This window comes from Plecotus auritus (assembly GCF_963455305.1).
Source record: "Plecotus auritus genome assembly, chromosome: 5".
NCBI classification, from domain to species: Eukaryota; Metazoa; Chordata; class Mammalia; order Chiroptera; family Vespertilionidae; genus Plecotus; species Plecotus auritus.
In genome coordinates this window covers 107,543,753-107,569,946 of record NC_137776.1, presented here as the reverse complement: position 1 = coordinate 107,569,946, position 26,194 = coordinate 107,543,753, and the positions used below count along the sequence as shown (strand labels likewise).

Here is a 26,194-nt window from a genome sequence, read left to right as displayed (position 1 = left end):
TGAAGAAATAGTTGACCCGGGAGGTGTTGCTCCATGAGTTAGAGTGTTGTCCCATTCAGGGGAAGGTCACGGATTCAACACCTGGTAGGGCATGCTCTGGGTTGTGGGTTCGATCCCAGATTCCAGGCCCCGGTCAGAGTCAGGGCGGGATGCAAACAATCGATGTGTCTCTCTCACTTTGATGTTTCTTTCCCTCCCTCCCTCCCTCCCTCCCTCCCTCCCTCCCTCCCTCCCTCCCTGCCTCCCTTCCTCCTTCCCTTCCTCCCTTCTTCCCTTCCACTCTCTTGAAAATCAATGGGACAAAATATCATCAGGTGAGGGTAAAAAGAAATAGTTGAAGTGGCCTTTGCTTTTAGGACTTAAAATTTTTACAAGTACATGGACTTCAATGAATTTTTGGGCATGTATAATGTAAATTTACTAATCATCTTCTTTTGAACATTAGGAATTAAAACGGCATGTTTTAATGTGATATTTGTGAGCACTTATTTCTTGAAGGGACCCTAATAGTTATCCACAACAAGTAATCAAAAACTCCATGGGTGTTTAGGGAATGTAATCTTTTTTAAGAAATATATTTTTATTGGTTTCAAAGAGAAGAAGGGAAACAGACAGAGAGATAGAAACATCAATGATGAGAGAGGATCATTGATCAACTGCCTCCTGCACACCCCACACTGGGGATCCAGCCGCAACCCGGGCATGCGCCCCCACCAGAAATCCAACACTGACCTTCTGGTTCCTAGGTTGATGCTCAACCACTGAGTCATGCCTGCTGGGCAGGAATTTAGTTTGCTGTTGCTATCCAGGTATCTAGAATGGTGTCTATTATGCAGTAGCAAGTTTTTTTTTTTTTTTAAATATATTTTATTGATTTTTTATAGAGAGGAAGAGAGAGGGATAGAAAGTTAGAAACATCGATGAGAGAGACATCGATCAGCTGCCTCCTGCACGCCCCCCACTGGGGATGTGCCCGCAACCCAGGTACATGCCCTTGACCGGAATCGAACCCGGGACCCTTCAGTCCGCAGGCCGACGCTCTATCCACTGAGCCAAACCGGTCAGGGCTGCAGTAGCAAGTTTTCAATAAATGTTTGTTGAATAAACATATGTAGTGACTACTTTTTCTCCATTTGTGATCTTTTATGTTAAAATGTATTATGATTTTTACTGAAATCAAGACGGTCACCTCTTGGGGTGCTTTATTCAGGAACTAGACGTGGTTGTTGTTAGGTAGTTTTACTTACTTGCACCCAATAAAGGAGACACACATCTCCAAAACTCAGTCTTGGAGAGAGCTAGTTATTTCTTATATATACTATTTGGTCAACTACAGGTTGATTTCTTCTTTGCAGGTTGAGTTCCTGTCAAGCTCATCCTATTTACAGCGGCACCTGCAAAAACTGCTACGTTTTAACATTTAGCAAGAATAGTCAGAAGGGCCCAGAGCTTGAGACATGATCTGTTTAATATAGTTTGACCAGCTATACAATTTAAATCCTAAATACTTCAGTCATTATGCCTTTTTTAACTGTCAATTATTTCGAATTAACTTCAGAATTTTTCATACTTAAGTAATGGTAATTTTCCTTAATATTTTCAATATCCAATCCAAACTAAAATTTCCCCATTTTCTCCAAATCACTTATGGAAAAATGCTGTTATTTTGAAGTATAGCAACCTCCATCTTGTATAAAAAACTGCTGTTTGAAACTCTCTGATATTGTTAGATAGTCCCTAGTCCTGTATACTCTGTCATTATAAACTCTGTCACTTTAAGACAGTATGTTATTCTGTAAAATGACTTTGTTTTTTAGTTAAAATAATAGAAAAAGATAAACTTAACTGTCTGACCTTGCAAGCTAGCCATCTAATGTAATAGACTAAAATAGACTAATACTGATAATAATTCCAAGTACAAACTCATTATGTATTCAGGGTTACAACTGTCTGTAACAATAACTCACTCAGAGCCCTTTGTAATATCTGCAAATAAAGAGGCTTGAAAAGTATAAATATGGAAAACTTCCTGTATGGGTTGCTCAGAGACTTGGAAAAGACACCTCCCTCTGGGCTGTGTGAGAATAAATGACTCCTAATTAATTGGCTCATTAAGGCGTCTTGTATCTCATTCGATGATTTACAATACAACAATTTCCCTTAGGGGCCAATAGAGGACCACCCCTTGCATTTGCCAGAAGAGTTCAAATTTACACCGTAACCTCTGTTTCCTGGCTACTTGAAGGCAGTGGGCTGCTTCAGGATGAAGCTGAACACCTACTTCCTGGCCACTAGGGACAGAAACTCATTGAAGTGGATGATGGATGCAAACCTTGTACCTTTTTTGAGAAGCATATGTAGGCTGTCCTCTCTGAGAGCTTCTACCTCTAAGTCTGAGTCCAGTCAAAAATGAGGTTACCTGAGTAACAAGTAAATAAGAACAGACATTAAAACAAACAAACAAACAAAAAACAACCACCCTTAACCTCCTCGGGCTCTAAAAGAACTGGGCCAGAGACTTACTAATAAGAAATTTGTTCTCCAGCTTTTAACATGCCTGAAGGCTGTGCAGGAGTGACGTCAGAGGGGACATGGAGGCCTGTGGGAAGTGTAGTCCTGAAGCTTCTGGCTCGGGCCAGCACTCCAGGAAGGGGATTCCGGACCTCAGGGTCTACTGTGGAAATGAAGGGCCTGCACTCCGGATGAGAGCGCGGGGATCAGCAAATTCAGCTGCCTTGGAACCTCTGCAAAATGAACTGACCAAAGCTCAAATCCTGTAATTCCTTCCTAGCACCCTCTTACTAAGACCTTCATGCAACGACCTCATTGCAACCCTATTGAAATCCAAATTGCTCAATTGCAAGTGTGTTGCTGATGGCATTTGGCTCAGTGCATTACATGGTCCACAGTTATTAACTGGAGTTCTGCTAGGAAGCTCTGTCCCTTCTCCCCTTCTGTTCACTCATTCCTTTGTTTTATTTATATGGGCACCTGGAAATTATTTCATCCCTTGGGCTCTAATCCATTACTATATTTATCATTTTGCTAAAGATGTCCCAGCTTTGGTCATTGGGAGATCTTTCAGGCTGGCTCTGTATCCTTTCTCCCCATAGTAAGAGGATTTTAGGGCAGTTTTACGCTCACAGCAGAACTGAGCAGAGAGTGCAGAGCGTTCCTGTCTGTTTTCTGTGCCCCAATTCCTATAGCCCTCCCTACTATGAACATTCTGCAGCAGAGTGGTACATTTGTTATACTCAATGAGCCGACCTTGATAAATCATGACCCCAGATGTATTTGTAACATAAGAAAGGGGGCTTATGTTACAAATCTAATCTAAGTCAGACTGAACTTATGCAGAACATCTGTTAAGGAACCTAACACATTAATCACAACCCTCCAACTCAGCTTTTGCTAGCTTACTCTACCCTAAAACCTAGGACCTTCCATATGAGGAAATCTCTGATTTAGCAATCATGCCATTTCCATGTTGCATCTTCAAGCAACTCTATAACAGTTGCTCTTGTCCAAAATCCATCAGAAGACTGATCCATTGCTTGCCAGGCATGTACTTCCCCATTCTGTGGTTTGTTCTCCATTGAATAAAGCACATGAAACTCATTGCTAGATTGTTTTAGTTTTGGCATTTGACTCATATATCTTTACCTTTTTAGCAGCTCTGAGTTAAAAGGTACACTTTGAACAGTTCAAAACTTTCCCTTCATAAACTTTATAGGAGAAACCAAGATGGCGGCATAGGTAAACACCTAAACTGCTGCCTCGCACAACAATATCAAAACTACAACTAAAAGACAAAACAGACACCATCCAGAACCACAGGAAAGCTGGCTGAGTGGAAATTCTACAACTAGAAGAAAAGAGGAAAGCACATTGAGACTCAGAGGAGCTGCAAAAGGCTGAGGTACGGAGACGCACGCGTGGGGAGGACTGACTGCTCAGTGCACGGATGGCTGAGTGTGCGGCTGGCTTTCTAAAGCGGGAGGGAGAAGGAAGCTCCCGACTGCACTGAACTCCAGTCCTGGGCGAGATGCTGGGAAACCAGACTCATTCGGGGGGAATCTGGGCTGTCAGGAAAAGAGAAAAGCACACTGAGACTCAGAAGCTGCAGAAGGCAGAGGTCTGGAGGCGTGCACGCAGAGAGGACTGACTGCTGAATGCACGGGAGGCTGAGTGTGCGGCTGGCTTTCTAAAGAGGGAGGGAGACAGAAGCTCCCGACTGCGCTGAACTCCAGTTCCGGGCAAGTTTCTGGGAACCCCGACTCATTCAGGGAGAAACTGGACTGTCTGGCAGCAGGCGAAACTCGAGGGCAGCTTTCTCTCAGAGGTGCTTACAGCAATTACCGAGGGACACTGAGACCCAGGGGCCTCATAGGGCAGGGCTGATGGGAAACCAAGGCTGTCTGCTCCACCCTGAAACTCCACCCCATCCAAGCTGAGCACAGAGGCTTTTGCAATTTTGCAAGTCTTGTCTCATAAGAGTGTCTCCAGCAGAGAAGTGTTCCCAGTGTAGACACAGCTGATCCTCACAGCCAATTGGCCTGGAGGTCAATTCCTCCCAGTGATACCAACAACAATCAAGACTTAATTACAACAAGGCTGAACACACAGTACACAAAGGGGTGCACCAAGAGTGTCTACCTCAGGTAACTGAGGAGGCTGAGCCACTGTGCCCTAGAGGACACATACCACACAAAGCTATTCTACCAACTCAGGGAAGCAGCGAAAATGGGGAGACAAAGAAATAGATCACAAATGAAAGAAATGGAGGAAAATAAATGACTGGATATAGAGTTCAAAACCACGGTTATAAGGTTTTTCAATAATTTCCTAGAAAAGGCCGATAAATTTCGCGAGACCCTCGAGGATATGAAAAAGGACCAACTAGAAATTAAACATACACTGACTGAAATAAAAAATATTATACAGAGACCTAACAGCAGACTAGAGGACCACAAGAATCAAGTCAAAGAGTTGAAATACAAAGAAGCAAAAAACACTCAGCCAGAAAAGCAAAAAGAAAAAAGAATCCAAAAATTTGAAGATAGTGTAAGGAGCCTCTGTGACAACCTCAAGCATACCAACATCCGAATTATGGGGGTGCCAGAAGAAGAGAGAGAGGAAGATATTGAAAACCTATTTGAAGAAATAATGACCGAAAACTTCCCCCACCTGGTGAAAGAAATAGACTTACAAGTCCAGGATGTGCAGAGAACCCCAAACAAAAGGAATCCAAAGAGGACCACACCAAGACACATCATAATTAAAATGCCAAGAGCAAAAGACAAAGAGAGAATATTAAAAGCAGCAAGACAAAAACAGTTAATTACCTACAAGGGAGCACCCATATGATTGTCAGCTGATTTCTCAACAGAAACTATGCAGGCCAGAAGGGAGTGGCAAGAAATATTCAAAGTGATGAATACCAAGAACCTACAACCAAGATTACTCTACTCAGCAAAGCTATCATTCAGAATTGAAGATCAGATAAAGAGCTTCACAGATAAGAAAAAGCTAAAGGAGTTAATCACCACCAAACCAGTATTATGTGAAATGCTGAAAGGTATTCTTTAAGAAGAGGAAGAAGAAAAAGGTAAAGATAAAAATTATGAACAACAAATATATGTCTATCAACAAGTGAATCTAAAAATCAAGTGAATAAAAAATCTGATGAACAGAATAAACTGGTGAATATAATAGAATCAGGGACATAGAAAGGGAGTGGACTGACAATTCTCGGAGGGAAAGGGGTGTCGGAGGTGCGGGAAGAGACTGGACAAAAAGCGTACACCTATGGATGAGGACAGTGCGGGGGAGGTAAGGGAACCGGGTGGAGGGGACCTATGGGGGGAAAAAAGAGGAACAATTGTAATAATCTGAGCAATAAAGATTTATTAAATTAAAAAAATAAAGTTACCTCAAAAAAAATAAAAAATAAACTTTATATTAGTTTCCAAACACATAGAAAAGTAGAAAACAGTAAAATGAGAATACCAATATTCTAGAGGTAGAACATGATAACATTTTCCTATATTTGCCTTTCTAGTTAATTACAAATAAAAAAACAATGCTAAGTAATATGCATCTCGAAGAAAGTAAACTTGACTAGATAATCCAAATGTTATTATAAGAATGAGCAAAAGTAATGATTACTTCACACACACACACACACACACACACACACACACACACACACACACACACTCGCGCGCAGCATTGTGGGAACCTACGGCCTGTGCATTCCTCTGCGCATGTGCAGCCACCCCGCCCACTGTCCTGTCCCGCGCGCTCCCGCTCGCTGGCGCTGAGGGTTTGCAGGCAGGTGAGAGCTTTGGGGGGCTGCCACCGCCTCTCCTAGGGCCAGGCCTAGACGTAGACCTAGGAAGGCGGGTGGGCGGCCCAGCCCAGAGGTGTCGGGGCGCAGGTGGGGCTGAGTCCTGTCAGAAGATGCTGGGTGCGGCCGGAGTTACCGCGCGGGCCTGGGAAATCCGGACCAGGTCGGAGGGAGGGATGCGCGGGATAACGCTGACCGCGAACCTGGAGGGAGGCGCTGACCTGAACCTGACGCCCAGCGCGCCGGCCGCGGGTCTGCAAAGAGAGGCCGAGCCTGGAGCTCGCGGAACGGGTCAGTGCGACACTTGGGCTTGGGGGAGATTTGTCATTTTGGGTGGAAAAATAGTAAAAACTACGTTGTGACGTTGTTCAGAGAGAGAGAGAGAGAGAGAGAGAGAGAGAGGGAGAGAGAGAGAGGTCATAACTTGGCAAGTATTTGTTTAACACGTGCTAGTTAATGAGCACTAATAAGTACTAGTTCATACGCCAACATTACATGTTGGCTCCCATCATGTTTGGAAGACACTCTTGTTCTTTTCATTTAGTATTTCATTTAATTCTCACAACCACCATATTTATAGTTATTACCACATCAGTAAAAAATAAGAAAATGGCCACCCAGGAGTACAGTGAACAGACCCAGGCCACCAAGTGAGGACGCCAGGATGCAAGTACAGGTATGCTCTACCCCCACATGCAGCCTGCTCCTCACCCTGCCTGCCTCCACCCGGCTTGCAGCTTGCACAGCACGAGCAGAGCGTCGTGTGCCGGATCCCCAGGACCGGGATTATAAAGCCAGTGCCCGCGGAACCTCCCTCTGTGGCAGGTGTATGTGTTCTGGGGTTTCTGGCATGTATCGAAAGCCTCTGGGGGCTCCTGGCACTCCCAGGCTGTGTCTGCCTTCAATCTGATAGTCCAGTGCAGTGCTCGCAGTCCAATAGAAAGATAAGGTGGGCCTCAGCTATAATGGTAAATGCTCTAGTAGCCACATTAAAAACTAAAAAGAAACGTGAAAATAATTTTAAGAATATACAGCAGGTCCTTGAATGACGGCATTTAACTCACAGCGCTTTGTAATAGCATTGGTGAAGGAGGGGAATTAATTGATTGCAGCTGCGCCACTGTGTGGAGGCGTTTGCACGTGTGTGGGTTTTCGCCAGAGATTTCCATTTCCTCCCACGCCCCAAAGATGTGCAGGTTAGCTTAACTGACACGTCTACACTCTCCCAGCCTGAGTGAGTGCATGTGGTGTGAGCTGCCCTGCGATGGAAGGGTGTCCTGTCAGGGGCGGGGGTCCTGCCGAGCTGCTGGGACTCTCTGGACACCCTGAACCTGAATAAGCAGGGTATTAGAAAAATCATCTTGTTTTCATTAATCTGCCTTAAAAACATACATAGCTCACACTTATATCGATGTTTACGTAGTATTGGAGGTATTTGGGACCTTTATTTAGAAGTTTGGTGATGTTTTTATGACCAGAAATATGCCGTAGGAACTTAACTCTTGCTTATCTCAATTAGCCTATGTTCAAATGGATTGTTATATACCATTTCACTTAAAGCTGCTGTTTCCAAGAACCTATTGATGATGTTCAGTGAGGACTGACTGTATTGCCTTTATCTTAACGTGCAGAATGTTATTAATTCACCTTGTGGCACTAGCCACGTTTCAGGTGCTCAGTAGTAGGATGTGGCTAGTGGCTACAGTAATGGATAGAACAGTTCTAGTGAATTCCAAGAGAACCTGGTTTAATGCGATCATGTCACGAGGGTGATTTGCTCCCCAGAGGACTTCTGAAATGTCTAGAGGTGTTTTTGGTTGTCACAGCTGGGAGAAGTGCCACTAGCACCTGGTGTGTAGGGGCCGGAATTGCTGCTAGACAGCCTACACTGCACGCAGCCCCCCGTAATAAAGAATTACCCAGCCCCACGTGTCAGCAGTTGAAATGGAGAAACACTGCTCTAGATGAAAGTTTCAACGGAAATGGATTTGCTTCCTAGGCCTAGGTCTCAGCATCTCTGGAACAAAGCGACTCTGTGTGGCAAGAAGGAGGGAGCCATAGGGGCAGGAGTCCCACCTGGAAGAACCCCGGTTGGGCCTCACCAGAGCTTCAGAACAGCTGCTGGATAACTTGGAAAGGAGCGGGTCCTGATTTGCTCCACCAAAAGCAGTTCTTAGTCACCCTGTCCAGGGCAGCCAGACTTGTTCCCACATCCGGAAGGTGACAGCGGAAACTGGACCAGCCGGCGGAAAGTGGGAAGCTGGGGTTGAGAGGGATGGGTGACTGTCAGGATGCACAGGAAAAGCCACAGCCATGGCCAAGGAAATTGGTCTTCTTCTGAAGTAGTCCTCCATCCTCTTCATTCTTCCTTCTTTCCAGATCTCGAGCATCTCTCATATCATGTTCATCACATGTGGCATCCAGAGATATGCTGAAGCTTCCTTTATCCTGAACAGTTATGATCACAAAATGATAGTGTAGGAAGGGATTTCTGTTTCCAACTCTTGAAATCTTAAAAGTTTCGAACCTAAGATGTATGTCCCCTGGTCCCGCAGGACAGAACTAGGAGCAAAGCACTGTGCTATTCTGTCACAGGTAAGTCACTAGAAGTGTCTTATCAAAAGTCTTTTTTATTTTTAATAAGACTTTCGGGAGCTAGGGGGAGGTAGAAGAGGGTAGAGGAGGGATAAATGGTGATGGGAGGAGACTTGACTTTGAATAGTGAACATTCAATACAGTATACAAAGGATGTGTTATAGAATTCTATACCTAAAACCTATATAATTTTATTAACTAAAGTCACCCCAATAAATTGAATATATTTTTTAAAAATTCAAAAGCAAAGCAGATTCAAGAGGAAGAAGTAAATTTGACTCAAGAATTTAGGCATCAGGAGGAGAATAGAAAGGGAAACTTCGCTGAGAAAAAAAAAGCTTTTTGAGAAATTTCAACAAATTAGAACAAAAAGATTTTACATTTTTAAATCAGTATGTATCTTATTATTCTTTTCCATTTTTTATTTTCTAACTCAAGGTGTAAATAATAACAATATTAACAAATAAAAAATCAAAACTGGATTAGTATTACCATTATATTTAATAATATTATTAATTACATTAGTCAGAGGGAACATACTTTTTTAAAATCAATAGTAACATAACTTACAATCACCCAATAAAAAATAGCAAGGTTACATCCATGCGATACTATCAGAGATGTGCATTTCAGGGACTGCTGTCTCTGCATGGTGCTTCCTGCCCCTTCTCAAGGGCCAGTGAAACGTTTTCCACAGGGAGGCCTTTCCCCCGCTGGAGTGATGAGACTTTTAGGCAAGTGAATACAGAAGCTCTCCAGACCTTTCCTGACTTCATTCCTCTTTCCTTACCCCCAGTTTATCCTTCAGAGTTCTCTACACTCTCCTGAGAGCAACAGAGAATGAACACACCTCAGGTGAGTTATTTATTAACTCCCTTTTTACAGTGGATTTTATTGGTGGTTAAAGAACCATATATTGATGTGGACAAATAGAACTAGAAAATGTACCGGCATCACTCAAGGAAGATAGAGAAAGCAGATGAAGAACACAGCAGAGTTGTCATGTAGTTAGATGCATGTCCTCATGTCACAGAATGTCACAGGTTTTCCAAAGTGCAGCTGCAAATTTCTTCCTGACTTTTCCGGTAGGCATGTCAGGGTCGGGCAGACAAGATTAGTTTAAAGATGTGTGTGGATAACAAGTGTAAGCCAAACATTCCTGGTGGAACCTAAAACCCTCCAAGTCAGGAAGAAATGTCTTTGTTGGTCTTCACGGAGGTGATTGTGCACATCTTTCTAATAACATCCCTGCAATAAATGCAGGGGGCTGCTTCCTCTCCCTCCTCAGTGGAAGCAGAGGACATGTTGCCCATGCAGGGCTTACAGTGGCCCAGGTAACTGAAATAGGAGTTAGATATATTCCTGACCATCCTGTTGAATTCAGAAATCATTCTTAGGCTAGCTGGAGGTCAGCATGAATGATCTGTACATCCACATCCTTATTTCTCCGTAAATATTTCTCCCAAGTACCTGTCATCAATGAGTTGTTCAGCAGATAGTCTAAAGTTCTATTCTTTGGCAGATGTTGCCACACTTTCCATTCACACCTTTGCATGAGGCCTTGATGTCTCTCCTCCCACACCCATGACCTGCACCCACCAGTGACCTAATCATCATCAAACCGAGTGGGTCCTGCTCATCCTCACCTCATTAGACTCGTGTGCAGTGCCTGGCTGCCCCCACTAAACCCTCTGGAAGAACTCTTGTCTCGTGTTAGCGTCTGCCCCCTCCTCTGCGGCTGTCCTGCCTCTCAATCATTTCAGGGAGCCATCATCCTTCTCTTGCCCTTGCACATGTGTCATCCACGTTCCCATTCTTTCTCACTACCCTTCTAACTAGTCTTGAGTCGTCCCATCCCCTCTCTGGCTTTAACAATGGTGTATTTGCTCATTCTCCCAAATGTGGCCCGGCAGCCCCCTCTGACCAACAGCACTTTGGTGATGATGGAAAGGGCTATATCAGTCCTGTCCAGAGTGGTGGCACGAGCCACCTGTGCCTGTTGAACACTTGAGATGTGGCTTATTTGACTGAGGAACTGAATTTTTAAGTTTTAAATGGTCACATGTGGCTAGTGGCTACTATAGTGGACATAGTTGACTCAGCATCTCTCTGTAGGTATCTACAGCTCAACTGATTCAAAGTAAAAGCCAACATTGGCAGTCCCTCCCAAACTACTTTTCCTCATCTTTCCCTATTCCTTGATAAACCCTATTCAGCTAGACACCCAAGCCACAAAAGTGGGATGCATCCATCTGTGGGTCTCCTTGCTCTCGCTCTCACTCTTTCTCTTTCTCAACTTCTGTCGATGCTGGTCGGTAATCATGTTTTGCTACTTTTTCTATTTGAGTCAGTCAAAAATAATAGCAATTTTATATGGCTCCACCTAATGTCTTTAAATGCATTTCTCTACTTTATTCCCCTATCTTATGGTCTCTCCACTGAAGTGTTGGAATAACTTCTCTACTACTCTGCCCACTTCTTTCCTCACCTCCTCAAGCACATTTCACACGGGTTGTTCACCTAAATGCTCCTGAGGTAATGTCCCTCCCGCATGTGAATCACCTCAGTGGCTCCTCACTGGTCGCAGTAAAATTCCCAGTCTCTCCAGATGGCCACATCAGGCTTTGGAGGCATCGCCCCTTCCCGTTTCTCCTTTTCCCTTCACTGCTGCTCTAGCTTGATTGACACTTATTTGCTGACAGCCAAGAGGTTCCCGCAAATTGGCATGTGCTATAGTTACGCTTAAACAACACAGGTAGGTTTTTTTCTTAATAATGTTCACAATCTAGTGGGAAATGTAACATTAAAAAATTCACTATGTAACTTTATTCTAAAGCAAAACCAAACCTCGTATAGCTTGTTCCTGGCTCCGCCTCTTAGTATGTTCTCATTGTCTTCTCTGGATTGACACTTAGAACCATATTCTCATTGTGTTCACCTGGTGCTGCAGACTGAGCTGTGTCCCGTTCCGCCCCCCACCCACTCCCCAGTTCATATGCTGGATCCCTAACCCCTAATGCTGCTATATTTGGAGATAGAGCTTTCAGGGGGTAATGAAAGTTAAATGGGGCATCAGGCACTGAGCAGAGGCCATGCACGGACACCGTGAGCAGGTGGCCATCTGTAAGCCAGGAGTAAAGCCTGACCAGAATAACCATGCTGATGCCTGATCACGCACTTCCAGCCCTAGAACTGGGAGGAAATAACCCTCTGTTGGTTAAACCACTAGTCTGGTGTTTGGTTATGGCAGCTCGTGAAGCTAGGGCACCTAGCTCTTTACCTTTTTTTTCCATTTTATTTTTAATTGTGGTAAAATGCAGGTAACATAAAATGTTCCATCTTAGCCATTTTTAAGTGTATATATCAGTAATGTTAAGCACATTCGTATTGTTGTGCATCCAATCTCCAGAACTGTTTTCAGCTTGCAAAACTAAAGGTCTAATCCATTAAATAGCAATTCCCCATTCCTTCCTCCCTTCAGCCCCTGGCAAATACCATTCTACTTTCTATCTATGAATTCCACTACTCATAGAAGTGGAATCATATGGTGTTTGTCATAAGGTTCCATTCCTTTTTGTGACTGGCTTATTTCATTAGCATAAGTTCTCAAAGTTTATCCATGTTGTAGCATATATCAGAATATACTTCCGTATTAAGGCTAAATAACATTGTATTGTACGTATTTACCCCATTTTATTTATCCATTCATCCAGTGATGGACACTTAGGGTGCTTCCACCTTTTTGTTGTTGTTGTTGTTAATCCTCATCTGAGGATATATTTTTTCCATTGATTTTTTTGAGAGACAGTGGAAGGAAGGAAGGGAGGGAGGGAGGAAGAGAGGGAGGGAGGGAGGAAGAAGGGAGGGGGGAGGGAGTGGGGAGAGAGAGAGAGAAACGTCAATGTGAGAGACACATTGGTTGCCTCCCACATGTGCCCCAACCAGGACCGGGGAACAAACCTACAACCAGGTAAGTGCCCTTGACCGGGAATTGACCCACAATCCTTTGGTGCTTGGGTCAATGCTCTGACTGAGCAACACCGGCCAGGGCGCTTCCACCTTTTGACTATCGTGACTAACACTGCTATGGATAAAGGTATACAAATATCTCTTCAAGTCCTGGCCTTTAATTCTTGTGGATATACCCAGAAGTAGATTGTCTTGATTCTGTTGCTTTATACTTAAGTTGTGAAATCAGGAAGTCCTCAAAGGTCAGTGTTAGTGTCTTCTTTAATGGTAGTCCTCTGTGTGTTATGGTTGAAAGGTCTTTCCCCACTCCAAGATCATGAAGATATTTTATGCTTTAGCAGATGCTTGATGATTTAAGCTTGGTCACCTGGAATTGCTTTAGTGTGTGATATCATGTCAAGGCTCATATTTCCATATGGATATCAAGTTACTCTGGTAACGTTTCTTTAAAAGACTCTCCTCTCGCCCTAGCTGGTTTGGCTCAGTGGATAGAGTGTTGACCTGTGGACTCAAGGGACCCGGGTTCCATTCCAGTCAAGGGCACATGCCCGGGTTGTGGGCTCGATCCCCAGTGGGGGGCGTGCAGGAGGCAGCCAATCAATGATTCTCTTTCATCATTGATGGTTCTATCTCTCTCTCCCTCTCCCTTCCTCTAGAAATAAAAAAAAAAGAAAAGAAAAAAAAGAAGAGAAAAGAAAGGAAAGAAGTATTGTTAGTTTCCACAGAAAATCCTGCTGGGTAGTTTTTCAGATTAGAGGTGAAGTCTTTGACATGTTTCATTAGATTTATTCCTATGTATTTGGTCTATTTTGATATTGTAAATAATACTATTTATTTTATTTTATTTTCTAATTGTTTATTGTTGGTTTATTAAAATACAATGTATTTTTTAATACATGCATAACTCAGAAATATTGCGGGCTTGATTCTAGACCTGAATACAGCAAATATCACAGTAAAGTGAGTCACATGATTTTTTTGGTTTCCCAGTGCATGTAAAAGTTGTTACACTAAACTATAGTCTATAAAGTGTGCAATAGCATTGTCAAAAAAACTACATATCTTAATTGAAAAATAGTTTATTGCTAAAAAAAAATGCTAACTAGCATTTGAGCCTTCAGCGAGTCATAATGTTTTTGGTGGAGGTCTTAATTTCAATTTTGAAAAAAAAAAAACACAATATCTGTAAAGTGTAATAAAACATATTCATTAATTTCATATCTAATCATTTATTTTAATAGCTTATTTGTAGATTCTTTTTTATTTTAAATACGCACAATTAGGTCTTTTAAAAATAAAAACAGCTTTACTTCCTTTCCAATCTTTATGTCTTTAATTTCTTTTTAAGCTTTATTCTTGTACTTTCAGAACAACGTTGAATACAAGTGATAATAACAGAAATCATTTTCGTATACCTCGCCTGAGGGGGCAAGTACTCAATATTTCTGGTTTCTTTTGGACATATCCTTTGTTAGAATAAAGAAATTCTGCCCTGGCTGATTTGGCTCAGTGTATAGAGTGTTGGACTGCGGACTGAAGGGTCCCAGGTTCAATCTGGCCCTGGTCGGGGCATGCAGGAGGCAACCAATCAATGTGTCTCTCTCACATTGGTCTTTCTCTCTGTTTCTCCCTCTCCCTTCCATGCTCTCTAAAAATCAATGGGAAAATTATCCTTGAGTGAGGATTTTTAAAAAAAGAATAAAGAAGTTCTTTTTCTGTTTTTAGTTTTCTTAAAGTTTTTATCACATAAAGGTATTCAATTATGTCGAGTGTTTTTTCTGCATCCAGTGAGATAATAAAATTTTACTCCTTTATTGTGTTAAAGGGGTGAATTATATTGATTCATTGTATTCTTGAGATAATTCCCACCTGGTCATGAAGTACTGTCCCTTTAATATGTCTTGGATTCAATTTGTTAGTATTTCAATTAGTAATTCTCAGTATGTGTTAATGGAGAGGTAATTGGTCTGAACTTTTCTTTTCATGTAATGTCTTATCAATATTATACTCATAAAATGGTTCTCCATTTTCTGTTATATGGAAGAGTTTAAGATAGCTGTTATTTCTTCTTTAAGGGTTTGGAAAATATATCGTTAAAGCAAGTTTGCCTATGGGTTTCTTTGTGGCTGGTTTTTAACTATGAATTCAGTTTCTGTAATAGACATAAAAAATCTGAAAATGCCCATTTTTCTGGGGTCCTTTTTAAAAACAACTTATGGAAATAAAAATCACATACCTTACAAGTCAGACATTTAAAGTAGTCAGTGGTTTTTAGTATATTCACTATTGTGCAATCATCACCACAGTTAATTTTAGAACATCTTTATCACTTAAAAAAACTCTGTATCATTAACTATCACACACCCCTATCCCAACATACCCCTAGCCCAGGGGTGGGCAAACTTTTTGACTCGAGGGCCACAATGGGTTCTTAAACTGGACCGGAGGGCCGGAACAAAAGCATGGATGGAGTGTTTGTGTGAACTAATATAAATTCAAAGTAAAGGAGCAGAGGGGAGAGCAAGAGAACTGGATAGAACAGCTGGATCCGGCCTGTAGTTTGCCCAAGGCTGCCCTAGCCCCACCCTAAGCAACCACTAATCTACATTTTGTCTCTATAGATTGGCTTAGTCTGAATATTTCAAATAAATCAAATTGTATAATCTGTGGTCTTTGTGACTGTTTCTTTCACTTAGTATAATGTTTTCAATTTTTTTATGTGGATATGCCACATTTTGTTTATCCCTTCATCAAAACTGCTGGGCTTAAGGTGTTTCTACATTGGCTGTTATGAATAGTACTGCTATTAACATCAAATACATAGGTAGATAAATAGATATGTGGATATACACACGTGTTTGTATGAACACCTCTTTTTCATTTCTTTGGGGAATAAATCTAGGTGTGGAATTGCTGAGTTATATGGTAACACTACATTTATCTTATTGCCTAACTACCACAACAACTATACCATTTTACATTCCCATTGGCAGTGTATTAGGTTTCCAAATTCTTCACATTGTCACCACCACTTGTTTAACTTTTTTGTTATCCTTGCCCAAAGATATGTTTACTGATTTTTAGAGCAAGAGAGAGAGAAAAAGAGAGAGAAGCATTGATCAGTTGCCTCCCGTATGTGCCCCATTGGGATTGAACCTACAACCAAGGTATGTGCCCTGATTGGGAATTGAACCTTCAACATTTAGATGTATGGGACGATGCTCCAACTAACTGAGCCATCTGGCCAAGGCTAACTTGTTGTTGTTTTAAATTATGACCATCTTAGAGTGTGAAGTTGTAGCTCATTGGAGTTTTAGGTTTTGATTTGGATTTCCCTGACAATAATATTGAGCATCTTTTCATGTGCTTATTGGCCATTTGTGTATGTTTTAAAAATATATATATATTTATTAATTTCAGAGAGGAAGGAAGAGGGAGAGAGAGATAGGAACATCAATGATGAGAATCATTGATTGGCTGCCTCCTGCACACACCCCACTGGGAATCAAGCCCACAACCCAGTGCTCTTGACTGGTATTGAACCTGGGACCCTTCAGTCTGCAGGCCGACACTCTATCCACTGAGCCACACCAGCTAGGGCATTTGTGTATCTTCTTTGGAGAAAAGTCTATTCAGATTCTTTGCCCATTTTTAAAATTAGGTTTTATTTTGTTGTTCAGTTGTAAAAGTTATTTATATATTCTGGCTGCTAGATACTCCTGGATGATTATGTCCTGATAAATCCATTGTTAAGTTGAAAATATATGTAAAAAAATGCATATAACATACCTAACCTATGGAATGTCATAGTGAAGCTTCTCCTATCTTGAGCATGCTCAGAACACTTACCTTAGCCTTCAGTTGGGCAAAATCATATAACACAAAATCTATCTTATAATAAAATGTTGAGTAGCTCATGTAATTTATTATGTATCACTTCCACACCATTAATAAGTAAAAAAAAAATTGTAAGTCAAATCATTGTAAGTCAAGAGTTCTGAATATAATTCATGAATATTCTCATTCTGTGGGTTGTCTTCACTATCTTGAATGTGTCCTTTGATGCAGTTTTTAATTTTTATTAAATCCAGATTATTTTTTTTCTTTGGTTTCTTGTGCTTTTGGTGTAGCATCTGGGAAAGCATTGCCAAATCCAAGGTCATAAAGATTTATCTCCCATTTCTTTCAAGAGTTTCATACCTTAAACTTATATTTAGGTCTTTGATTCATTTTGAGATAAATTTTTGAATGTGGTATGAGTAAGATTTCAACTTCATTCTTTTGCATGTCCAGTTTTTGGTAAAGCTATCCAGTTTTACCAATATCATTTGTTGAAAAGACTATTCTTTTCCTATTAAATGATTGCATGGATGAGTTTATTTCTAGATATTAGTTTTATTTCATGGATTCAAATATCTGCACCAGTACCACACTGTCTTAATTACTGTTGCTTTATAGTTAAGTTTTAAAACCAGGAAATTCAAGTCCTCAAACTGTTATTTTCTTAAAGATTGTTTTGGCTACTCAGGGTCCCTTGTGATTTCAATATGAATGTTAGGATTGACATTTCTACAAAATAAGCCATTGGGGTTTTGATACAGATTTCACTGAATCTGTAGATCGCTTTGGTGAGTATTACCATTGTAACAGTATTAAATCTTCCAATCCATGAACATAGGGTGATTTTCCATTTATTTAGGTCTTCTTTAATTCCTTTTTAGCAATGTTTTCTAGTGTTGAATGCCCAAGTATTTGACATTGTAAATGCAATTGTTTTATTAAACTTTTTGTAGTTCATTGTTAGTGTATACTAGGAATACACTAACAATGAACAAAAAATGGTTTTGGTGTGTTCATTTTGAATCCTAAAAGTTGCTGAATTCATTTGTTAGCTCTAATAGATTTTTTTAGATTCTTTAATATTTGTAGATATTAGTTTTCAATTTGCCCAGCTTTTTTTCTTGTTGTAATGATGTTACTACAGTCATGCGCCACATAATGATGTGTATATATAATGCAGGCATACCATATAGTCTAGGTGTGCATTCGGTACCATTAGGTGTGTGAGTACACTATATGATGTTCACACAGAGATGAAATTGCCTAAGAAAGCATGCTTAGAACATGTCCCCATGGTTAAGTGGTGCGTGACTGCACTGCTCTTTTCAGATCTACATCTGTGAGCAAAAATTCAAAGCCGCTCTGGATGCATTTTTTTTCTGATTTTGTGAGACTTACTGTTTTTGCATTTTAGTGTGCAAAGTGCATAAAAATAATTTATGTTATGATCAGGTTATCCTATATATTTCAGTTAGTCAAGTTGGTCAATTACATCATTTAAATTTTCTGTAACAGTGGTCAGCAAACTTTATTTAAATTTCAGATAGTAGGCTTTGTTGGAACTACCAAACTCTACAGGTTAGTGCTATAGCAACTATAAATAACACATAAACAGATGAATGTGACTGTGTTCCAATAAAATTTTACTTATAAAAGAACCAGTAGTGGTCAGATTTGGCTTCTGGGCTATAGTCTGCTGACCCCTGTTCCAAATACCTTTTGTTTGTTTTTCAGACTGCTTGTCCTGTCAGTTACTGAGTTATGTTAAAATCACTAATTATAACTGTGGATCTGTCTATCTAATTTCTGTTATTTATATACAGTTAATTCTAATTATTCTCAGTAGTTATGTTCTAGGTTACCACAAACACTGAATAAGCAACTACTAAATTTTTACTCCTAGGGGAAATACAGGGTTAGATTCCTTTGAGCCTCTGGTCACAACATTTGGGGCAATCAATCAGTACATAATCTTTTTTATATGTGCTTTTGTTTGAAAACACCTTATTTCATATTATTGTTGATTCATGATCTAACAGCCAACAGCACCATAATTAATGCTTGAACAAAGCTTATCTAACACCCCTGTTTTCTCCAGAAGGCAGAGCACAATCTTCTTGCACTCAGGAACATTAGGCAGCATTTCAAAAGGGGGCCGTTTTACGAAGTGAAATCACAAGAAAAAGCAGGGGAAAAAGTGCTAAATAGACTGTAAAAAAGACACGTGTTTACTCTATGGCAGCTGAAACACGAAGGCAAAGCATTATCTTGTTCAAATTCAGCTGGGAAAACTTGTATTGGGCACTCAAATTTTTCACCATTTTGTGAATGTCCACAAATGACCACAAATTCATGAGTATTGATTTTGAGGTTACAAGTAAATTTTAGTGAGTAGGTGAATTTGCAAATACAGAATCTCTGAATAATAAGGATCGACTATATTTGGAAGCTATCTTTTCAAGTGCATACCAATTTGCTATATTTCCTGTTAAAAGGACCATTTTATCTTTATGTTGTTATTCATTATGTTTTTATCATTTGTTCTTACCTTCAAATCTACTGCTATTCATGTTAATATAACCAAATCAATTTTCTTTATGTTGGTGACTACATGTGTATCTTTTTCCATCCTCTTACTTTCAATCTAAATATATCACTCTTTACAAATTGTGTTGTTTTTTTAAAATATGTTTTTATTGATTTTTTTAGAAAGAAAAGGAGAGGGAGAGAGAGAGAAACATCAAAATTGATGGGCTGCCTCTTACATGCTCCCTGCTGGGTGGGGATTGAGTCCGCAACCCTGACATGTGCCCCGGCTGGGAATCAAACTGGTAACCTCCTGGTGCATGGGTTGACACTCAACCACTGAGCCACACCAGCTGGGCTCTATAAATTCTGTTTGATTTGTTGTTTTTATATTGTCAATCTTTCCTTTAATTGGATTGGTTAGTCCAGAAGTTGGAAAATTTGTTCTGTAATGGACCAGAGAGTACATATTTTCCTTTAATAGTTACAAGATCTCTTATGGAACTACGAGGCTGTGTTAGCTCAGCACAAGATCAACTATAGACAATACAAAATAACGGTGTGTGTGTGTGACTATGTCCCAATAAAACTTAATTGAAAAAGTGGCAAACTGAAATTGGCCACACAGGTCATAATTTGCTGACCCTAGCCTAAGTATGTATATCTAGGGTTGTATATTGAGGGTGTGGGATAAAAATTGTAGGAAGTTTATATTTTTTTGCTAAAAAAATTCAAGCAACAAAATCTTTACTAATGTGCTTATTGATTGTACATGTATATAACTCAAAAATATATAAAATAAGCCGAAACCGGTTTGGCTCAGTGGATAGAGCGTCGGCCTGCGGACTGAAGGGTCCCGGGTTCGATTCCGGTCAAGGGCATGTACCTTGGTTGCGGGCACATCCCCAGTGGGGGGTGTGCAGGAGGCAGCTGATCGATGTTTCTCTCTCATCGATGTTTCTAGCTTTCTATCCCTCTCCTTTCCTCTCTGTAAAATACCAATAAAATATATTTAAAATATATATATATATATATATATATACAATAAGTTATAAATACTTTTACTAAGTAACTCCAAAGTATAAAATTAGATCCCAAATAGGCGTATTTATTTTCATTTGTGTTTTACAGTAAACATAAGAATTGTTTTCATATGTATTTTTCTATGTCTCCTAATTCTGAACCCTTCAGATTGAACAGAAGTGTATGCAGGCATCAGTGTCATTCAGGGATGTGACTGTGGAGTTCACCCAGGAAGAGTGGCAGCACATGGGTCCTTTTCAAAGGACCCTTTACAGAGATGTGACGCTGGAGAACTACAACAACCTAGTCTCAGTGGGTGAGCATACAGCATAACTTACTTTTGTAACTCTGTCTAGAAGGCACTTCTTTTTTACGCAATAGTACACATGGATACTTCACTCAGGTTTTAATGTTATTTAGAGTTTTAATTCAGGAGTATAAAGTAACTAAGCCCTGTTGAGGAATGTGCTGTCAACTCCCGATGATAACTTCAAATGAGGATCTTCAGGCTCTTCCTGAAGCTGCATCTTTTTCTACTTTTGGAGACAAAAAAGCTTTTCCTCTGCCCTAAGTACTCCATTGTTCCTACTTCTAGGGAACTGCATTTTCAAACCAGAAGGTCATCTTCAAGTTGGAGCAAGGACAAGAGCCTTGGTTCTTAGAGGAAGAATTCTCAAACCAGAGCCACCAAGGTGAGTTACTGAGCACCAGCAGACAGAATTCGATGGCGCTAGTTGGACTCTAGAAGGTCAGCTTAGCAGTGAACACCTATGTATCTCAAGACTTTTCTTAAAAGGCACAAAAAGCACCAATCAGAAGGAAATGATGAACAAACTTTACTAAATTAAAATTGAGAACTTTGTTCATAAAAGACCATTAAAAGGATGAAAAGACAAGCCACAGAGCAGCAGAATAGTCATACAGTACAAGTAACCTAAGAAGGATACACATCCTAAAAATGCAAGAACTTTTGCAGGTCAATATAGGAAAAGGTAGCAATCCAGTTGAAAAATAGGCTAGAGACTTTGAATAGGAACTTTGAAATGGCCAATTAAATGGTTGAAAATGATTAAACTTATTAGTTTTCACAGAGTGCAAAAAATATATGAGGTGAGATAAGAGAGATGCATGATATGCAGTGAGATCAACAAATCTGGCAATGCCAGGTCCTGATGAGGATGTGAAATATTAAAGACCTTCACCCACTGAGTGAAAATGTGAACTGATAAAACCACTGTGGAATTAGGAGGATGTTATCAAATCAAGTTGAAGTTTTACATACCTTGTCACCAAGCAGTCCCTTTCCTAACTGTGTTTCCTACAGAAAGGCATGAATGTATTCTCTAGAACAGCGGTCGCCAACCTTTCGGACCTCACGGACCACCAGTGATCCGCGGACCACTGGTTGGTGACCGCTGCTCTAGAATGAATAAAAGAATATTTATGGCAATTTTGCTTATTTTTGCCAAAAATTAGGCTCATCAGAATAAAAAAAAAAATTGTATTCCTAAGGGAGAATTATAAAGCTACATAAAATCTTATATACTGATTATAAATATATTAAGTAAAAGAAACAAAATATATATATGTATTTCAAAGTTCCTATTCAAAATCAAATATGTACATATGATTATATGTTAGAAAAAGGCAAAATTCAGTTACATTTTTAAGAAGTCATATATTGGACTAAAACTACAAAGGAAATTATTACATAAACATTAGGAGACATAAGCATGAAGAAACTGTAACCAGGGAGGGTCAAATAGGGATTTTTGCAGAGCAATTTGTGTTCTATTTTTTACATGATTTCTAATTCCATGAGTGTTATATTGTGTATATAATGTATACTATTATATTGTACATATAAGTTAGATGCAAATATAAATTATGTTTCATGCTTAATGGAGTGTTAAGAGATGAGTCAAAAGTAGATGATATTTGCAAGTTATATAACCCATAAATGATGGGCATCCAGAATACATAAAGAATTTAGACCTTTCTTAAGTGTCATCTTTGCAGTAAGACTTTCCATAATACCCCATTTAAAACTGCACCACTCATATAAAATTAAAATGTGGAAATTTAGGATGAGGTAGTTATCAGGGTCACTTATTGTTCAATTTTGATAGATAGAATAAATCAAAGGAGAATCTAATTTGGTTGCAAGAATGGATTTTCCTTTCATTGGTTTTACTCTTGTTTGTATTACTATATAGACTCACAACTATAAGGTGGGCTAAATCCTTCCCCTTTTGGGCCTAGCCCATTAATGCTCAATAAGTTCTTATTTTTCTTATTACTTAAGTTTATAGTCCTTGTTGTATCCATCCCATAATCTGGTCTTCCTGCTGCCTAAAATAACCACTCCAATAAAAGTCCAATTTCTAATATATTTTCCTTTTCCATCCAGGTAGCAAAATCCAATCTATCTAAAATTCAAATATAGATATGTATTTACTGCCAGTTTCCCCTCTCATTTTCACTATATCAATATTTTTAAAAGAAAGTGAATATACATTTATCTACATACATATATGTATGCATGCAAATTATTTAATCTTGAGAAACCAAAAACTGAAATGCAACATAAGGTATACATCTATGAGCCCTACTCGCAAAAAAAAAAGTAAGATTCATAAGATATTTTCCATTTTTTCCCAGTATTGGAACATTACAGAGATGATGACCTGATCAAGAGGAACAAGAAAATAAAAGACAAACACTTGCAGCAAATAACACTGATCATTAATAAGCCTTTGACTAGAAAAGAAGAGGAAATTTGGGAAAAACCATTTAATCTGCACATAGCTCCTGTTTCTTCAACAAAAATGTCCTGTAAATATGACTCATGGGGAGTGAATTTGCAAAATATTTCTCAATCTGTCATTAATAGAACCTATTCAACAACAGAAACAGGTTGCTGTAGTGTCTCTGAAAATTTGCCTTTCAAAATTAACTTTGAGAGAACTCATACTGGAGATAAGTTTTTTGAATGTAATAAAAATGGGAAAGCCCTCATTTATAAGGATAATCTTCCTGAGCATCAAAAGTGTCAAATTTTGGAGCAAGGTTCTGAATATAATGTAACTGAAAAATTCTATGATGAGGCTGCCTTTGTTACACATAAGAGTATTCATACAGGAGAAAATTCCTGTAAAGATGATGGATGTAGGAGAAACTGTGATAAGATAAAAGTCTTTGATCAAAAAAACACTGGAACAGAAGAGAAATACTCTAATCTTAAGCAGTGTGGGAAATCCTTCTGTGAGAAATTAGCTGTCATGGAACACCATAAAGTTAACATGGCTGTGAAACACTATGTACATAATGCCAGTGAGAATAATTTCAATAGGAAGTCACATCTCATTCAGTCTCAGAGAATTGCCACAGAAAAGAATGCATTGGTATGTAATGACAAAACACAAACTGGGCATAAATCCTTTGAATATCATGAAAATAGAAAATCCTACCAGATGTCAGCCCACAAAGTACGCCAAAGAACTCACTCTAACATAAAATCCTATAAATGTAATGAATGTGGGAAATCCTTCTGTCAAAAAGGACATCTCATTCAACATCAGAGAACCCACACAGGAGAGAAACCATTTGAATGTAATGAATGTGGAAAAAATTTCTCCCAGAAGTCTCATCTCAGTACACATCAGAGAATTCACACAGCAGAGAAACCCTATAAGTGTAATGAATGTGGGAAAACATTTGTCCAAAAATCAACCCTCAGAGGACATCAGAGAATTCATACAGGAGAGAAACCCTATGAATGTACTGAGTGTGGGAAAACTTTTGTTCAAAAGTCAACCCTCAGAGACCATCATAGAATTCACACAGGGGAGAAATCATTTCGATGTAATCAATGTAGTAAAACTTTTGGCCAGAAATCAAACCTCAGAATACATCAGAGGACTCATGGTGCGAAGAAGACTTACCAATGTAATGAATGTGAAAAATCCTTCTGGCGAAAAGACCATCTCATTCAACATCAGAAAACACACACAGGAGAGAAACCATTTAATTGTAATGAATGTGGGAAAACTTTTGCCCGGACATCAACCCTCAGAGTTCATCAGAGAATTCACACTGGGGAGAAACCATTTAAATGTAATGAATGTGGGAAAAAATTTGTCCGAAAGGCAATCCTTAGTGATCATCATAGAATTCACACAGGGGAGAAACCCTTTCAATGTAATAAATGTGGGAAAACTTTTGGCCAGAAATCAAACCTCAGAATACATCAGAGAACTCACAGTGGGGAGAAGTCTTATAAATGCAATGAATATGAAAAATTGTATAAGAAGTCAACCCTAAATGTAGGCCAGAGAATTCAGGGAGGGAGAAAACCCTATTGATATAACAACTAAGGAAAATCCTTCTGGCTAAAGACCAAGTCATTTAACATTAGAAAATTCACATAGAATAAAAACCATATAAATATGAATGTAGGAAGAATTTTGTCCAACAGTTAACCCTGAGAGTATACCAAAGAATTCACACAAGCTACTATGGAGAAAGGCCTTTTGAATGCTGTCATGCCTTATTAGAACTCTCGCAATAACACAGTCTGATAATTTGTTCACTAGTAAGAATTTCATTTTTCCTCTAGGCACATAGCTAATCTAAATTTCCCAGTCTCCTTTCATCTAAGAGGGACTTTGTGACTGGCTAGTGGAATGTGGATGCTCATGTTGTATGCCACATCCAGTTCTGACAAAAGACTTCCCCAACAAGTGACCAGGCTGCTGTAAGGGTAATGTGGAGATGACTTCCAGGCCAGCCTAGTGTGCCGTGGATTAGCATGGCACAGTACAAGATGAAAGCCAGGGTGCCTGAAATATGTGAAACCAAATTTTCTTCCACATCTTTCCTTTTGAACATTTTGTGAGCAAGACTTGAACTTGTGTTCTGTTGAGCACTTATATGTACGGGTCTATTTCTATACATAATTTAACCATTTTAATGCTGAAGAGGCAGAATACTACTGCGTAAGCCAAACTTACATTATCCAGCGGGTACAGACCTTATTAGAGAGTTGATATGCAAAGGGGTCTCTCAAAGACCATCAGAGAATTCATACAAAAGGCATCCTTTCAATATAATGAGGTAAGATCATACCACCTGATACTGGGCTTTGGATGAATTGAAAAAGTTGGAAGATTTAAAAATTAGATGAATGGTGAGCAGCTATCATGTAACTAAAGTAAACATGGCTTGTTTAACGGCATGAAGCCACTCTCCCTCCACACCTCCTGGCACTTTGCTCTACCCCAACCTCAGCTGCTTTAAGGGGAAGAGATTTCCTGTCTCCAGCGGAGACTCAAGGCCTTTGGCATACACCAAGTTATTCTGGGGAACTTGGAGGGGAAGGAAAGTGTTTATGGTCCTATGAAATACAGATACCCAAGTCAACATCTTACCAGTTCCCATGGAGGTAGGGAGTACCTAGATTTAGTTATTATCCTTAGGGCAGGGTTCACAGTAGGGAAGGAAAATGAATGTAACCTTCTCAATAAATGGGCCATTTGTACCAGTGCAATGAACTGTGGTTACTTCTGTATCTGGAAGTATAGTTGAAATTAACGTTGCTCTGGCCAGTGTGGCTCAGGTGGTTGAGCATTGTCCCATGCACTGAGAGGTTGCCAGTTTGGTTCCCATTTGGGGCACATGCCTGGATTGTGGGCTCGATCCCCAGTAGGAAGCATTCAGGAGGCAGCTGATCAATGTTACCCTCTCACATCAATGTTTCCCTCTCTCGCCCCCTCTCTCTGAAATCAATAATTTTTTTCATTTTTAAAAGAAATTAATGTTATATGTTGTACTCCCCCTTCCCATAAGGTACAGAGAGAATTCTCCCAGTCAGGAAGTAAGATACCTTTAAGG

General features: G+C 39.7%; 1 protein-coding gene across 4 annotated transcripts; it reads left to right on the top strand.

Moving 5' to 3' along the window:
- Positions 1–6,254: 6,254 nt before the first annotated feature.
- ZNF510 (zinc finger protein 510) lies at positions 6,255–25,848 on the top strand. Of its 4 annotated transcripts, none has more exons than XM_080669491.1 (6): positions 6,255–6,337; positions 8,729–8,944; positions 9,741–9,799; positions 20,471–20,618; positions 20,898–20,994; positions 22,964–25,848. In XM_080669491.1, the coding sequence occupies exons 3-6, from the start codon at positions 9,785–9,787 to the stop codon at positions 22,983–22,985; spliced, it is 282 nt and encodes a 93-aa protein (XP_080525617.1). In that variant the 5' UTR covers positions 6,255–6,337; positions 8,729–8,944; positions 9,741–9,784; the 3' UTR covers positions 22,986–25,848. The 4 variants fall into 4 exon arrangements, with proteins under 4 accessions (XP_080525617.1, XP_080525616.1, XP_080525619.1 ...); XM_080669490.1 differs by having other exon boundaries at positions 22,964–25,841; XM_080669493.1 differs by lacking the exons at positions 6,255–6,337; positions 8,729–8,944 and adding an exon at positions 6,528–6,640.
- The last annotated feature ends 346 nt before the right edge of the window (positions 25,849–26,194 follow it).

What these genes read in the sequence shown, in the direction of transcription:
- ZNF510 (XM_080669490.1), top strand. Translation starts at nt 23,131, where the DNA reads ATGTCCTGTAAATATGACTCATGGGGAGTGAATTTGCAAAATATTTCT.